The 18,776-nt window shown below is 37.9% G+C and overlaps 1 protein-coding gene across 1 annotated transcript in view; it reads left to right on the top strand.

Annotated features, from left to right (window-relative positions):
- The window catches only part of LOC137386781 (uncharacterized), a 168,532-nt gene that overhangs the window by 59,078 nt on the left and 90,678 nt on the right, over positions 1-18,776 (top strand). The window contains 17 exon segments of the mRNA XM_068072928.1: positions 326-490; positions 1,390-1,671; positions 2,287-2,532; positions 2,815-3,084; positions 4,391-4,624; positions 5,627-5,814; positions 6,203-6,369; positions 7,351-7,595; positions 7,974-8,399; positions 9,340-9,469; positions 9,787-9,911; positions 10,455-10,709; positions 12,335-12,562; positions 13,995-14,204; positions 14,698-14,835; positions 16,703-16,900; positions 17,232-17,480. Coding sequence (XP_067929029.1) covers positions 326-490; positions 1,390-1,671; positions 2,287-2,532; positions 2,815-3,084; positions 4,391-4,624; positions 5,627-5,814; positions 6,203-6,369; positions 7,351-7,595; positions 7,974-8,399; positions 9,340-9,469; positions 9,787-9,911; positions 10,455-10,709; positions 12,335-12,562; positions 13,995-14,204; positions 14,698-14,835; positions 16,703-16,900; positions 17,232-17,480 — 3,756 coding nt within the window.

Genomic DNA, 18,776 nt, shown 5'->3' with positions numbered 1-18,776 from the left:
TTCTCAAAATTATAAATTGCGTGTGCACTGAAACTGTGCATTAATATGATATGTTTTACTTTTCTCATAAAAGCAAAGTAATGAGCACTTGATCTCCTTAACCTAACCTATGGTGAAACAGCAAAATAAGAAAGTGGCTGTCTTCAAATAATATTTTCAATAAACAGCATACTGTTATTAAAGTGCAGACAAAAGTTGGAAGTTATATCATTGGTAGGAGACTAGAGTTGTCAGATGCAGCCACTGATTATTAGCGAAATTACAAGAATGAATGTAAGCACATAAAACTTTTAACCTTTGAAATGCATTAAAGAAAAACTTGTAGGCACAGGTCAAGTTTGGGAGTCGTGCCCTCTTGGTACATTCAGCACCAACGAAGGCTTGTGGGAAGCTGATCAGTGTGATCAGTGTACACCTGGCTATTATTGTGGCACGCTCAATGCAACAGCAATTACTGGAGAATGTGCTGCCGGCTACTACTGCACTGAAGGTGAGTGTGTGATGAATGAGCTGGACAGAAAGAGGATGGATATTATTGATGAGTGTAACTGTGGAAGAGACTTAGCTCTGACATAGATACACCTGAGGTAGTAATAATATACGGATGTAGTCTCTGATACAGATATACCTGAGGTAGTAATAATATACTAATGTAGTCTCTGATACAGATATACCTGAGTTAGTAATAATATACTGATGTAGGCTCTGACACAGATATACCTGAAGTAGTAATAATATACTGGTGTAGTCTCTGATACAGATATACCTGAGGTAGTAATAATATACTGATGTAGTCTCTGATACAGATATACCTGAGGTAGTAATAATATACTGATGTGGTCTCTGATACAGATATACCTGAGGTAGTAATAATATACTGATGTAGTCTCTGCCACAGATATACCTGAGGTAATAATAATATACTGATGTAGTCTCTGATACAGATATACCTGAGGTAGTAATAATATACTGATGTAGTCTCTGATACAGATATACCTGAGGTAGTAATAATATACTGATGTAGTCTCTGCCACAGATATACCTGAGGTAATAATAATATACTGATGTAGTCTCTGATACAGATATACCTGAGGTAGTAATAATATACTGATGTAGTCTCTGATACAGATATACCTGAGGTAGTAATAATATACTGATGTAGTCTCTGCCACAGATATACCTGAGGTAGTAATAATATACTGGTGTGGTCTCTGATACAGATATACCTGAGGTAGTAGTAATATACTGATGTAGTCTCTGATACAGATATACCTGAAGTAGTAATAATATATTGATGGAGTCTCTGATACAGATATACCTGAGGTAATAATAATATACTGATGTAGTCCCTGATACAGATATACCTAAGGTATTAATATACTGATGTAGGCTCTGACACAGCTACACCTGAGGTAGCCAATGGAACAGGAATTGCTGGACCCTGTACGGTTGGCTCCTATTGTCCTCAGAACACGGATACTCCTATCCCTTGTCCAGTCGGAACTTACAGTAACACCCCTAAGCTCACTTCATATACAGAGTGTGCAAACTGCAGCTATGGCAGCTACTGCGGTAGTCCAGGTCTCATCCAACCCTCTGGACTCTGCGATGCCGGCTTCTACTGTCTCATTGGCGCTGAGACACCAAACAACGCTGTAGAAGATGAGACTGGTTAAGTTTTAGCAATAAGTTTTCTTTCAAATTCATTGACTTATATTTGGAATTTTACGTTACTTTTTCAAGAAACTTAAAGATTTAACTTTTGTTACCTGAGACTGATGCGCTTCTTTGTTTGCCTTACTAACGATCATGATGTATGAAAATGTAGAATGGAGTAAGCTTGTCTCTGTCAGCCATAACATTTTATTGATAAAAATTTAATATAAATATTTCCAGTATTAATTAATTATTTTGTGTGCTACAAAATGATGCACATTTTTACATTTTTAGTCGCGTTCGAAACTGGTCAAACTGGTCAAATTATCTGTGACATTTATGTTATCATTATTGTCATTGTCTTTGTTTTACGACTTTTATTGTTACCATGTCTATTGTTACCATATCTATTGTTACCGTGTCTATTATTACCATGTCTATTGTTACCATGTTTATTGTTATAATGTTTATTGCTACCATGTCTATTATTACCATGTCTATTGTTACCATGTTTATTGTTATAATGTTTATTGTCACCATGTCTATAATTGTTACCATGTCTATTCTTACCATGTTTATTCTTACCATGTTTATCCGGCTACGAAATTTTAATTGCCATGTTTTTTGCAGGAGGTCCTTGCCCGATTGGCCATTACTGCCCAGAAGGAACATCTTGGCCTTTAGGCTGTCCTGCAGGCACTTATGCACCTACAACTGGTCTAGCTGTCTGTATTGACTGCCAACAAGGATACTACTGCCTTGAGAACTCTACCGACTACTCCGGGACTCCTTGTCCTACGGGACACTACTGCCCTACAGCTACTGCCTTTCCTACCCAGTATCCTTGCCCTATGGGATACTATAACAACTACACGGGTTTGTTTTGCAGCCTTTCTCCGCCAAAATGCAATCTTCAACAGTTTCATTTGTCAACTCTTGGACAGGGCATGCGGACATCCAGAAACTACAGTATTAACGCTTGATTAAAAAAACTTGCCCATTTGCAAATTGTCTTTGAAACAGGTTTCAGCCATAAACACTTCATTGAAATCAAATTTCAAAGTTCAGGGTTTTTGCCAGATGCAGCTGTGGAGTTTTCACATCTATTGAAACAATTCTGAACCAAAATTTTAAATTCCCAAAACTTTCCATTTTCAGGTCAAGCCACGCTGTCAGATTGCATGCCATGCACACCAGGAAGCTACTGTGACTCTACAGGACTTACCCTGCCAGCCGGCAAATGTGACGAAGGATGGTACTGCATTCGTGCCGCTGCTAGCGCTCAACCTTTTGACATTGGTAACACGAGTTACTCAGAAGTCAATGTGAGCTCCAACTGCTTCTGCAGTATTGATGAGACAGGCGGCATGTGTGCCCCCGGTCAATACTGTCCCCGCGGCTCTAGTCTGCCCGCTGACTGCACTGGAGGTATGCCTCCAATCACAATACCATCTACATGTCTTCACCTTTTAGCGCTTGAATGATACATTTTACTTCCTTGATTTAATTTATACACGGCGCTGGCCATCGCGTGCGCCGTAAGAGATTGTCATGTTCACAATTATTCCATGATGATGCGAACTGGTCCAGTGGTGCAGTTGGTAGTTTGCTTGTCTGTGAAGCTAGGATATCTGAGTTCAATTCCAGCGTAATGCATATTTTTCCTAACGCTGTTAGCTTAGCTTCAGACAGACGGGCGAACACAGCTATTATTACAGCAACGATTCACACAAGTACAAGTATTGTGAAACTAACCTCTAGAGTCTAGACATTTGGGAACCAACCTTTAAATCTTCTCAGCGCTCTGTTTGTGAAAAGAGTCTATGTCGCATTTGTGAACATCCTAAATTAGCCATAAATGACTTGGCAAAATCCGTCGTTTTTAACGTTCCTCATACCTCCTGCTATCCAAGCTACCCTCTTATCCAAGTTACCTCCTTATCCGAGTTATCATTTTGTACGGGTTTTCTTGATCGAAAACCAACCAAATTTCATCAAACTTTAAACCGAGTTAAGATTGTTTTTTTATTATGTGAAATAATATTAAAACAAAAATATAACACACAATTTTAGCTGTAGTTTTATCAATTAAAAAATGACAATTAGCTAGCTAGCTAATTAGCTATGTCGTAATATCATTTTATTGAATCGAACCAACAGTTTTGTGTACACATAAGTTTCCAAAGGAACATAGAAATCTATTAAAATATAATAATATATAATATTTATTTATGTAATATTTATACACTGTAGAATATTATATATTAAATAGCATCAATACCAATCAATGTAATCACTAGCAACAACTTGCAGCTGGTCTTTTAAATACTTTGGGCTATTTACTATACAATGAATGGATGCGCAATGATTTTGCTATTTTTAGCAACTCGCTGTCAAATTTCTAACCAATATTATAACTAAATTGTATTTTATAAACAGACAAAAACTTGTACTTTTTAAAGTTGCTCAAAATTTGCTTTCATTTTGTTTTCTTGTTCATCTAAAATTTCAATATGTTCTTAAAGTTTATGAAATTGGATTTAATGTTTTATCGTTCTGTTTGTTTTTAAATAAAAATTCTTATAATTTATTAGGAATCTAGTTTTTATAGTGGATTTAGAATTCTGAGACGTTAAAGATTTCTTTATGACTTACTGTGACTTACTGTGACTGGCTGTCATCATTGTAAATAGGTCAATAGGATAGATGCTAAATATTTTGTTGCTTCATATAGGGCAATACTGTGAGACGTATGGGCTAGCCTCACCTACTGCAGCCTGCCATGCTGGTTATTACTGCGGAGGGGCTGCTACTACACCCACACCAACTGATGGTGTGACAGGAGACCGATGTCCACCTGGTGCGTACTGCGTAATAGGAAGTAGTGCCCCGCTGCTGTGTCCCCCCGGCACATTCTCTAATCAAACCGGCAATGAGAAGGAGGGTGATTGTACACCATGCACTGCAGGTAAGTCAGCGATGAATCCTTCTCAAGCAGTTCAAGACTCACGTTGAGTGTAAAACTACATTCAAAGTTGCTCAGTTGTTATTCCCTAAATACTCATGACCATTGCTTCTGATTTGGTCAGCTCTGTGCCATGACAATGTCCGACGCGCTTCTCTGTCTTACACTAGGAATATCCGCAACTACTATTGCGTATTCAGAGCCATTCTTTTGCACTACATTGTAATAACAACATATGTTGCTGCAGCGTTATATCAACAACTATATAAATAGTTACATTTATGGTTGTTAATAAAAGTTATATTATATTGTTGGGTGACTACTTATTATTTTAAAAAAATATTTTTTTTATTTTCATATACAAACGAATATAGTCAAACCTGCAATCTATGAAGTTAATCCGTCCCAATATTTAGTTTGTATGTCCAAACCATTGTATGTTGGAGCAAATAATCTTATATGAACACATTGTTGTTTGATTCAGTTTGTTTAACAGCAACAACGCTATAGATACTTGAAGTAATTACATATAGCATTTAAATGTACTACATAAAACATTTAAAAATTACATGTAAAAATGGATATTGTAAAAATGGATGTAAAAATGGATAAATATGGAAATCAATACAAAGAGACATATATACTTACTTAGCTTAGAGACATGTGAATGGAAGTGTAGGCTCAGCAATGCACAGGTTTGGTGGTAGAGTTAGTGATAGAAGTCTGTGAGGTCATCTACTCTGATTTAAATTTACAGCTTGTATTATTTTTGTGTTTTATTTACTACCAACCTTTTTAATTTCTCTCATGAGATTAATGCTTCAAAAGATTTTGGAATCCGTGTGTTCAAAATTACTTTGAATGTTGAACAAGTATTTGTTCAAGTTTCATCATGTATGTAGAAAAATTTGTATGTAGAGGTTATCATTGCAGATCAAAACATGACTGTCTACGTCATCCATACAGTGGTTACCGTCTAATTTGATTTATTGCTTGATTTCCTAGGTTTCTCTTGTGTGGATTACGGGCTGACCGAGCCATCAAGCCCATGCTCGGCAGGCTACTATTGCCCCTTTGGCCAGAACTCATCATCACCTGTCGACCACGCATGCACCCCTGGTCACTACTGCCCTGCAGGTAGTCCAGACGAGCTTGCTTGTCCCACAGGGACATACCAGGACTTGTTTGTTCAGGTTGGTCTCACGCCCAACGAACAGTCTTATTCAAGCTGCTCACTAATTAGACTCATATAAAACCAGACAAACGTTTGTGACGGCGCGTCAAGCCTTTCGACCGTAATAGTCATGTGCAAGCAACTAACAATCTCTGCTACCACTCCTGGCAATAAACAGAGCAGCCGAAATAAGTAGCAGGAATATTCCAATGTTTTTATGTCACATTATGTGAGCAATTAGGGGAGAGAACATGTCTGTGAATGTGACACATCCGGCATTGTTCAGCTGAAAGAATTTTAAGATTAGTAATTGCAAACTACAACCACTCACTTTCTTATAAATGATACCTTCAGTCGACAAGAGCTACAACAAAATTAATTATTCTCTTATGTTATTGATGTTGTAGGACTCTTGTAAGATCTGCATAGCCGGCTACTACTGTGACGGTACGCTGCAGAACGACACCGTTTGCGATCACGGAGTGCAAAATCCAGTCATTTGTCCATTCGGTCACTATTGTCCATCTGGCACCAACTCTGCTTTTGAGTATCCATGCCCAGCTGGCACATTCAAGTGAGTGAACGTGCCTCTCCTTGCAATATCATATCAAAGGATGGCATGACAACTCCTAATTCATAGTCTCAAAATTATAAATGGTGGTACTCAAACTTTATCTGGCTGAACCAGCGAATTGAAGCTGATTCTTAGAAATCAAGGCTATATGATTGACTGATATCAGACTGTGATAAGTTAATAGCTGAGATAGTACATACCAACAGCATGTATGAATCAAAGCTATATATACTGTGATAAGTTACTAGCTAAGATAGTAAATACCAACAACATGTGTGAATCAAGGCTATATAGATTGTGATAAGTTACTAGCTGAGATAGTAAATACCAACAACATGTGTGAATCAAGGCTATATAGACTGTGATAAGTTACTAGCTGAGATAGTACGTACCAACAACGCGTGTGAATCAAGGCTATATAGACTGTGATAAGTTACTAGCTGAGATAGTACGTACCAAGAACATGTGTGAATCAAGGCTATATAGGCTGTGATAAGTTACTAGCTGAGATAGTAAGTACCAACAACATGTGTGAATCAAGGCGAAATGTTGTAAATGTCAACCCAACATGGTATAATGTTTATTGGCATCTGATTTTACTATGATAGCTAGTCAGTGGTTGAAATACACTTTCTCTTAAAACAGACCCTCAGTTTTTATGATTTGTCGGCTCTGTAGACAGACCTCTGGGAATGATTGAGAGCTGACCTGTTGGCTAGTGCGCAACTGGCTACTTCCATCGCTCTGCAAAGCTCTAATATAATTCCTCGTTTACTGATAAAAGTCGAACCTGTTTCTGTCTTTTGAGCCAAAGCTACATTTTTAACCATCAAGGCTATGAATTCATTCAGGGCCAGTTTCATTTATCACAACTATTACGAGTGAATAAATACTGACTTAAACGTGTTAGTAAAATTCAAATATAAGGTTTTCCTTCACCCTCTACCACCTTCACCCTGCCAACATCGTGTTGTTTTACAGCAACCTCACGCAGCTAGAAACTGAAGCCGAATGTACGGCATGCACTGCAGGTAGCTACTGCGCTACACCTGGGCTCGTCGAACCAACAGCGGTGTGCTTGGCTGGTTCCTACTGCACACGCGGCGCTACAACAGCTGCCCCAAGAAACAGTACAACCGGAGGAATCTGCCCAACGGGCCAGTACTGCCCACCAGGCAGTGAGGTTGGAACTGCCTGTCCGTCTGGTACCTACAACCCTTCAGAAGGTACACAATTTTCGTTCATCTCTAATACTTTTAGCAATAAATTGTCTCACTTTGGTTAAAGTACTAAGTAATCTATCATTTTCATGTAATGCCAGTTCAGTCTGTAGTGTTGCAAGGATGTATGAATGTAGAAGAAGTGATGGCTTGACCTTCTGCTTACATTGTGCACAGTGTTCTTGTATTTTTATGATGGACACCAGCGCATCAACTTTACTTTAACATTAGTATATTATTATGCGTCTGCCAGTCTCCTCTTTTCAAGCTATCTGAAACATCTGATCATAGACTTATTAACTATACAATAGCATAGTTAATAGGTCTATGCATCTGATACATTGAGCAATCAACATTCATGCATGCTCACATCTGCGCATTTAGGTATAAGGTCATTGGAGGAGTGTACGCCGTGTGACGCTGGTATGTACTGTCCCAATCCTGATGCTGTTGAGCCCGCTGCCAACTGCTCCAACGGGTATTACTGTGTGCGCAATGCTACGACAGCTCAACCTACAGACGGTGTAACAGGAGATATCTGCCCGACTGGCCATTATTGTCCATCTGGTTCTGCCCAACCAGTCCCTTGCGAAGATGGTAGCTATTCTGGTACAACAGGAATGTCAGTATGCGATGTGTGTACAGCTGGATACTATTGTGTACCAGGAGTGTCTGACATAGTGCCTCTTGTCTGCCCAGTTGGTTTTTACTGCCCTTCTGGAACCGGACATATCTGGACTCCTTGTCCTCTCGGCACCTACAGCACAGCAACTGGCTTGAGCGACGAAACTCAGTGCACTCCCTGCACAGGTCTGTCTTACACTTAATTATTTTCTACATATTGTTTCTGTCTTTATTACTTTTCTGTTTATCTTCATAACTGCCGCTGTTAATAACCTTTTTATATTATTTTTTGAGTGTCTGGAGTCATACCATTTCTATTCCGACTACTAGTACATGTGTAGCCATACCATTTCAATTCCTACTACTAGTACATGTGTAGCCATACTATTTCTATTCCTACTACAAGTACATGTGTAGTCATACCATTTCTATTCCTACTACTAGTAGATGTGTAGTCATACCATTTCTATTCCTACTACTAGTACATGTATAGCCATACTAGTTCTATTCCTACTACAAGTACATGTGTAGTCATACCATTTCTATTCCTACTACTAGTACATGTGTAGCCATACTATTTCTATTCCTACTACAAGTACATGTATAGTCATACCATTTGTATCCCTACTACTAGTACATGTGTAGTCATACCATTTCTATTCATACTACTAGTACATGTGTAGTCATACCATTTCTACTCCTACTACTAGTACATATATAGTCATACTGTTTCCAATCATACTACTAGTACATGTATAGTCATACTGTTTCTATTCATACTACTAGTATATGTGTAGTCATATCATTTCTATTCATACTACCAGTACATATATAGTCATACTGTTTCCATTCATACTACTAGTACGTGTATAGTCATTCTGTTTCTATTCATACTACTAGTACATGTATAGTCATACTGTTTCCATTCATACTACTAGTACATGTATAATCATACTGTTTCTATTCATACTACTAGTATATGTGTAGTCATACCATTTCTATTCATACTACTAGTACATGTGTAGTCATACTGTTTTCTCTTATAGGCCTACTGCTAATCAATCTGGTTTGTCTGTATATTCTCTATTCAAAGAACTGTCTAGTGATATTCTACGGTATGTTCCAGGCGGCTATTATTGTGATGAATACAATACCACTTCCGTTTCTGGAAGTTGTCTCCCTGGTTACTACTGTACCTCAGCCGCGCAGTCTGCCGCTCCATCATTTGAGGAACTTGCTGGGCCATGCCCTCCAGGGTGAATATTTATCTGACCTACTTATATTGATCTGACCTACTTATGGTTCTATGACTCTTATGTCATCCTTCTTAAGTTTGACAGACAACCTCTGGTACCTGTAAATGCTACATTTCATGTCTTTCTTGGTTAAGTTCTCAATTTTGTGAACATTATGTCACTCTCCAGACATTTTGGCAACAGTGATTTTATTATTTTCGTATTACTTAAAGTTAGATTTATGTGACTAAGCATCGAGTGGGCATAGTTATACACATCTTAGAATTAAGGTTGTATATTGGGGAGGAAAAAGTTAGACTCGGACGCATCTGCTGTAGGTACTACTGTCCAGGAACAACAGAGCACCCTTTGCCTTGCGAGCCAGGCACGTTTTACAATGACACCCTAAATACCGACCCGAACTGTATAGCTTGTCCAGCTGGCTGGTACTGCCACTTACCAGGTACAACATAAGCTATTTGAGCAGAAAATAGATTGTTCTCATATAGAGTCCTTATGAAGATTAACCGTTTGTAAACATCTAACTAGTGCTAGCTTAGCTGGTCATAATTCATTCTTCAAATTTATATAAGGGATAAAAATCGAATCATCTAGAATTCAAATGTCAAATTATGAACTGCGGCAAAATTAATTAATTTTAGCACCATGTTTATCACCTATATTTACAATATATAACTGCATGTAACCATATGTAAGCACATAAACCAATGCGTAACCATGTTTAGTCATATGTATCCATGCATATTTGCATATAACCATATATACCCATGAATAACCTTATTTATCCATGTATATCTGTATACAACCGTCTCTTTCCATGTATAACCATATATCGCCATTATTTTTACATATAATTTATATGTCCATGTATATTTACTTATGACCATATATGCTTCTATATAACAATATATCCATATGCAGTTATACATAACGATATGAGTGATAAAGACAAGAGAGGGTTTATACTGTCTACGTCTTTGCTCAGGTCTAGCTTACCCAGTAGACGAGTGCGACCCTGGTTTCTACTGCAAGGAGGGAAGTAACAGCTCCTCGCCCCTCATTGACAGCTACATGGGAGGTCCTTGTCCAGCAGGCACCTACTGTGAAAAAGGTTCCAGCTCTCCTGTGCCGTGCGCTGCTGGCACCTACAACCCATTGGTTGAGCAGGAAAGCTGTCGCGACTGTTTGGAGGGCCACTTTTGCAGCCTTGGCAGTGATAGTCAGACAGTATGCTCTGCTGGTAAGATGATGTGATAGTTTTTTAGCTAGTATTAAATCTGTTAGTAAAACTTTCTGTGCCAGCTATGCACAATTTCCTTGTGTTACTATGTATATGTACATGAGAAAAAACTTTATCGGATGATGATCTGCAGGATCTTCATAACAAATCTCTGTCTTTATTTAACTTAGTGATACAATCGTAAAGATTAACTGACGGCGTTATACAACCACGTCTATTTACAACAATACATGTGTAATTATGATATGTTTTAGCGATAATTTTGATGTTGGAAAAACGAAAAACAAGTTTTGGAGAGAAAAACACTCATGAAGCAAGCTGCAAGCTGTGGCTTAAAATAATAGAATAGCAATAGAATAACTACTTGAGGAATTTGAGTAACTTACCTGGAAAGTTATATCTTTACTAGAACAAAACCTGTGTTTTGGGCCAGTTTAACAGTCATTATGTGTAACAGTCATCAGTGCTAGTTATTAAGTCAGCGCTCGAAGCACGAGTATCTTAACCAATGTAATGGCTTTTTGCCCAGTGAATCCTTGTTGTATTATGTGTAGCTTAATTGCTATAACTAGACACAGGCTTTAATTGTTATAACTGGACACAGGCTTTAATTGTTATAACTGGACACAGGGTTTAATTGTTATAACTGGACACAGGGTTTAATTGTTATAACTGGACACAGGGTTTAATTGTTATAACTGGACACAGGGTTTAATTGTTATAACTGGACACAGACTTTAATTGTTATAACTGGACACAGGCTTTAATTGTTATAACTGGACACAGGCTTTAATTGTTATAACTGGACACAGGGTTTAATTGTTATAACTGGACACAGGCTTTAATTGTTATAACTGGACACAGGCTTTAATTGTTATAACTGGACACAGGGTTTAATTGTTATAACTGGACACAGGGTTTAATTGTTATAACTGGACACAGGCTTTAATTGTTATAACTGGACACAGACTTTAATTGCTATAACTGGACACAGGGTTTAATTGTTATAACTGGACACAGGCTTTAATTGTTATAACTGGACACAGGCTTTAATTGTTATAACTGGACACAGGGTTTAATTGTTATAACTGGACACAGGGTTTAATTGTTATAACTGGACACAGGGTTTAATTGTTATAACTGGACACAGGGTTTAATTGTTATAACTGGACACAGGGTTTAATTGTTATAACTGGACACAGGGTTTAATTGTTATAACTGGACACAGGCTTTAAAACTAAGGTTTATATACATATAGATTGCTGCTGCTTCTGGTCAATATCTTACAAAGGTCGTAAATCTTTCTGTTTATTTTGACTGCTTAAAAATGTTGATAAAACCAGGCATGTGATTGAAATTACACAAAAATTTTATTCAAACCCCAATCTGCAATGTTGTCTGTTACTGATAATGCGATAATATTTTATGCTGTCGGTTAACCTTTCAGAGAGCTAGCAGATGACTTTATTTCATACACTAACAAGTGAGAGCTAACTAATGACTCATTTCATATTTTTATCCCGCTATTAGTGGTCTGTGGTTGTTTACACCTATGCAAGGTTAAAGGTTTAATACAACATAATAAAATATTACCTTAGCCTCGATGTAAGTTGTTATCTTTACAGGGTACTACTGTCTCAATAACACAATGTTTGAGACGCAATACCCATGTCCCAACGGAACATACAATAATCAGACTGGAGCATCATCAGCCGACTATTGTCAGCTCTGTCCTCCCGGTAGCTATTGTCCGGCAGACGGTCAAGAACTTCCTGCGGGATTATGTGATTCTGGATGGTACTGTGTGCTTGGCTCGTGGGATGCTCAACCGACCTACCTTGGAGATGATACCAGTAAGTGATACAGCTATAGTCTACTATTTTAGTATAAACCTTAGCTATACACGTTTGTAGGAATATGCACTTTCATCTACAGCTTTATGAGTGGTAGTCAAGAGATTTCCTTTTATGAACCTGGTTAGCCATCTAAAAGTCGTCATACTTCAAGACTGAGAATTGTTCATTTAAATTTTATACGCTTGTCAGTGTAAGTGTTGTGAGAACATGGAGACTGACCAATCACATCATAATTGTTTCAAGTTTGATATGTGTTTTGCACAGCAGTAAGTTGAGTTGATCATTATACTGATAGTTGATAGAGCATTAGCTAATCAAATACCATTGTCAGCTGTTGAGTAGTAAGTTGAGTTGATCATTATACTGATAGTTTATAGAGAATTAGCTAATCAAATACCATTGTCAGCTGTTGAGTAGTAGGTTGAGTTGATCATTATACTGATAGTTGATAGAAAATTAGCTAATCAAATACTATTGTCAGCTGTTGAGTAGTAAGTTGAGTTGATCATTATACTGATAGTTTATAGAGAATTAGCTAATCAAATACCATTGTCAGCTGTTGAGTAGTAAGTTGAGTTTATCATTATACTGATAGTTTATAGAAAATTAGCTAATCAAATACCATTGTCAGCTGTTGAGTAGTAGGTTGAGTTGATCATTATACTGATAGTTTATAGAAAATTAGCTAATCAAATACCATTGTCAGTTGTTGAGTAGTAGGTTGAGTTGATCATTATACTGATAGTTTATAAAAAGTTAGCTAATCAAATACTATTGTCAGCTGTTGAGTAGTAAGTTGAGTTGATCATTATACTGATAGTTTATAGAGAATTAGCTAATCAAATACCATTGTCAGCTGTTGAGTAGTAAGTTGAGTTTATCATTATACTAATAGCTTATAGAAAATTAGCTAATCAAATACCATTGTCAGTTGTTGAGTAGTAAGTTGAGTTTATCATTATGGTGATAGTTGATAGAGAATTAGCTAATCAAATACCATTGTCAGCTGTTGAGTAGTAAGTTGAGTTGATCATTATACTAATAGTTTATAGAAAATTAGCTAATCAAATACCATTGTCAGCTGTTGAGTAGTAAGTTGAGTTGATCATTATACTAATAGTTGATAGAGCATTAGCATATTAAATACCATTGTCAGCTGTTGAGTAGTAAGTTGAGTTGATCATTATACTAATAGTTCATAGAGCATTAGCTAATTAAATGCTATTGTAAAATTTTAATTCAACTTATTAGTCATTTACCAGCTTACAAAACAATAAAAAATTTCAAATTTTGTTTAGCAAGCTCTGACTGCAATGTCAGTTTGCTGAGAATCCATGGAATAACATGACACCAGCTTCTACCTTTTATTGCTATATTCATTGTACTAAAATATCTGAGGTCTTGCATGTTTCTGCTGTTATGATTTTAGCCCCTGACTGCGCGTGCCCTGCTGACAGAACTGGGGGTAGGTGCTTGCAAGGAACCTACTGCCCTCGTGGATCAGAAGCACCAATACAATGTGATCCAGGCTACTATTGTGAAGCCGACGAGCTGGAAAGTGTGAGTGGACCATGTTCTGCTGGACACTACTGTACCATATCTGCTATTCTCCGTGCTCCTGTCAATGAGTCATACGGAGGTAAGAATTTCTGTAAATGAGTCATACCAAGCTAAATATTACTATCCATGAGTCATGCAGCAATACATACTTCCGTCACCGTGTCATGTGGTGGTAAGTACTCCTTTTACTGAGTCATGCAGCAGTTAGTACTCCTGTCACTGAGTCATGTAGTGGTAGTAAGTACTCTTGTCACTGAACCATGCAGCTGTAAGTCTTCTTGTCACTGAGTCATGCAATGGTAAGTACTTCAGTCAATAAGTTATCTGGAGGCACTCACTCAGGTCTGTCACTTTCTAACTGAAAAGCTTTTACAGGTCATACAAAATGAAACAATATGTAAGCAGTGTTCGAATTACAGATATGGTCAGCATGACAATCAAGCAACTTTGTAGCAATATTTTCCGGATGTTGTGGGCTATCCCTACATTGTGTCTGTTACATTTTACTCAGTTCCAATAGTTTTGTACAGTGCTGATTCCCATTTATACTTCTGCATGTACCTTTCATGCAGATATATGTCCTAAGGGCCACTACTGCCCTCTAGCCACCTCTGATCCAATAGAATGCCAGCCAGGAGAATACAACAATAGGACTGGCAGTGATAACGATGCTGACTGTCTACCTTGCATCCCTGGATGGTACTGCCCAGGTGAGTGTAGCTATGCAACTGCCCATTGCTCTCAGTAGATAGTCATAGGCAAAATGACATTAGTTCGAAATGTCTAATGATTGCATATTCATATGAAGAGTCTCAGAGTTAGGTGGACTAGAGAGTATCTGATAGAGTTGAATATACTAGAGGGATTCTGATAGAGTTGAATATACTAGAGAGACTCTGATAGAGTTGAATGTACTAGAGAGTCTCTGATAGAGTTGAATGTACTAGAGAGAGTCTCTGATAGAGTTGAATATACTAGATAGAGACTCTGATAGAGTTAAATATACTAGAAAGTCTCTGATAAAGTTGAATATACAAGAGAGTCTCTAATAGAGTTGAGTATACTAGAAAGTCTCTGATAAAGTAGAATATACAAGAGAGTCTCTGATAGAGTTGAGTATACTAGAGAGTCTCTGATAGAGTTGAATACACTCGAGAGTCTCTAATAGGGTTAAATATACTAGATATTCGAATGTACTAGGGAGACTCTGATAGAGTTGAATATACTAAAGAGTCTCTGATAGAGTTGATTCTACTAGAGAGACTCTGATAGAGTTGAATCTACTAGAGAGTCTCTGATAGAGTTGAATGTACTAGAGAGAGTCTCTGATAGAGTTGAATCTACTAGAGAGTCTCTGATAGAGTTGAATGTACTAGAGAGAGTCTCTGATAGAGTTGAATATACTAGAGAGAGACTCTGATAGAGTTAAATATACTAGAAAGTCTCTGATAAAGTTGAATATGCAAGAGAGTCTCTGATAGAGTTGAGTATACTAGAGAGTCTCTGATAGAGTTGAGTATACTAGAGAGCCTCTGATAGAGTTGAATACACTCAAGAGTCTCTAATAGGGTTGAATATACTAGATATTCGAATGTACTAGGGAGACTCTGATAGAGTTGAATATACTAAAGAGTCTCTGATAGAGTTGAATATACTACAGGGACTCTGATAGAGTTGAATATACTAGAGAGTTGAATCTACTAGAGAGACTCTAATAGAGTTGAATCTACTAGAGAGTCTCTGATAGAGTTGAATCTACTAGAGAGACTCTGATAGAGTTGAATACACTAGAGAGTCTCTGATAGAGTTGAATCTACTAGAGAGTCTCTGATAGAGTTGAATGTACTAGAGAGTCTCTGATAGAGTTGAATACACTAGAGAGTCTCTGATAGAGTTGAATACACTAGAGAGTCTCTGATAGAGTTTAATATACTAAAGAGTCTCCAATAGAGTTGAATACACATTCAGTGTTAGAGGCACAGATGGAGATACACATACTAGTCTACTGTTGTCCGCACTAATGCACCATTATGACAGGTAATGTTTTAAGATCAAATATAACATACACCGATAGTTTAAATGTGTTTTTAAGCGAAACGTACCTATAAAACTCTGCCTGTTGTTGGTGAATGATGTCTAGCTTATGCTTGTGCTTCATGCCACACTCAGAATTCAACCATCAGGTGCAGACCAAGCATTATATGATTCTATTGTTTTGTATATTTAGACAAAAACAATTGACTGCAAACACAGATTGATAGTAAAAGTTGATCTAAATGTTTTGAAGAATAATATTGATGACAGGCGGATACATATAACTGTATTATGTTAGCCTTTGGACATTTATAAAGACCAAATTTAAAGAGCATGTCTGGAATGTCAGCATGGGTGTGGCGAGATATAACATGATGCTCCTCAGTCTGTCCGAGAGACAAAGCCTCATGTTCTGGAATGTTAGCGTGGGTGTGGCGAGATATAACATGATGCTCCTCAGTCTGTCCGAGAGACAAAGCCTCATGTAGACTGCGCTTTTCTAAACAGTTAATTTAACCTACAAAAATACTGAATATGCTGCAGGTCCTGCCAATGTAGAGCCTTATGACATGTGTGATGAGGGGTGGTTTTGCCCAACTAACAGCTCACTGGCACAGACACCTGGCAATAGATGCCTGCCAGGTCATTCATGTCCACGAGGGAGCTACCAACAGGAGCCATGTCCATCTGGATATTTCCAGCCACTTCCAGAACAAGGGGAATGTGTTGAGTGCCCTGCAGGTATTCTTATTATTATTATTACTGTATTCTTATTTTTAGTCAAGTACTTTTTATTGTTATTAGTCTTGTTGCACCGGGCTCAAACTCTGTATCAGTGAAACATCAAGGATGAGCTCTATGTTTCTTAGCAGTAGTGCAAAATCCTTTCTCTTCCTTGCGCTGTAAATCTCAACGTTTTAATTTTCGAAAGTAATACATGTATGTTAAAATGTCACATTCGTGTGTATTTAACATAACTGGCAAGTGTGTGTATCTATGTCTATGCTCTCTCAAGGTTTTTAATTACTTTCAGCTGCAGCGATGTGTCATCACGCTCACTACTCTTTTTTAGGTTACTACTGCGACAGACAAGAGGCAACCGATGAGGAACAGAGTGGAGTTGGTGAGCCATCACACGGTGTGGTGACTCCCAAGGTCTGCCCCATAGGTTTCTATTGCCCTAATGCCACTCAAACAGCTTCTCAATTTCCATGCAATGATGGCACTTACAGCAGTGCGACAGGATTGGAATCATTCGAAGAATGCCTTCCTTGCACCGAAGGTCACTACTGCTCTGCAGCCAACCTCACCGGGCCCACAGGTAACTTTATACATCGATTTACCTTGACTCATGCACATATCCATACATGGGTGAGCTGTTTTGCCATGAACTGGTTGTGACTGGAATATGCAAAAGGAGTTGTCAGCTATTTTTTTAGGACTACCTTGTATATATATACCAGTGTCAAGACTGACAGAAAAGGCTAGAGGTCACAAGGTCAAAATAAAGATTCACCTGCGAGTCATATTGATTAATCATCAAGGAAAAACTTTTGGTTATTGCCCAATCATAAATTTTACAAACAAAGAATTGATCTTCAAAGTGCTGATGTACAATTTGTTACAATTGTTCTGTTACAATAGCTAAACTTCAAAGACTCGAACAGCCCATGTGTGCTATAGCAACCGTTTCATAGCAACAGCATCATAGCAACAGCGTCATAGCAACATTGTTATAGCAACCGTGTCAAAGAAACTCTGCTCCAACACAGCTAGTATGGTACAGTTCGCCCCTAACACAACTAGTATGGTACAGTTCTCCTCTAACACAACTAGTATAGTACAGTACTCCTCTAACACAACTAGTATAGTACCGTTCTCCTTTAACACTACTAGTATGGTACAGTTCTCCTCTAACACAACTAGTATGGTACAGTTCTCCTCTAGCACAGCTAGTATGGTACAGTTCTCCTCTAACACAACTAGTATGGTACAGTTCTCCTCTAGCACAACTAGTATAGTACAGTACTCCTCTAACACAACTAGTATAGTACCGTTCTCCTTTAACACAACTAGTATGGTACAGTTCTCCTCTAGCACAGCTAGTATGGTACCGTTCTCCTTTAACACAACTAGTATGGTACAGTTCTCCTCTAACACAACTAGTATGGTACAGTTTTCTTCTAACACAACTAGTATGGTACAGTTCTCCTCTAACACAACTAGTATGGTACAGTTCTCCTCTAACACAACTAGTATGGTAAAGTTCTCCTCTAACACAGCCAGTATGGTACCGTTCTTCTCTAACACAACTAGTATAGTACAGTTCTCCTCTAACACAACTAGTATAGTACAGTTCTCCTCTAACACAGCCAGTATGGTACCGTTCTCCTCTAACACGACTAGTATGGTACAGTTCTCCTTTAACACGACTAGTATGGTACAGTTCTCCTCTAACACAACTAGTATGGTACAGTTCTCCTCTAACACAACTAGTATGGTACAGTTCTCCTCTAACACAACTAGTATGGTACAGTTCTCCTCTAACACAACTAGTATGGTACAGTTCTCCTTTAACACAACTAGTATGGTACAGTTCTCCTCTAGCACAACTAGT

The sequence above is a fragment of the Watersipora subatra genome, chromosome 1 (genome assembly GCF_963576615.1).
Source record: "Watersipora subatra chromosome 1, tzWatSuba1.1, whole genome shotgun sequence".
NCBI classification, from domain to species: domain Eukaryota; kingdom Metazoa; phylum Bryozoa; class Gymnolaemata; order Cheilostomatida; family Watersiporidae; genus Watersipora; species Watersipora subatra.
This window is presented reverse-complemented; position numbering and strand designations above follow the sequence as displayed.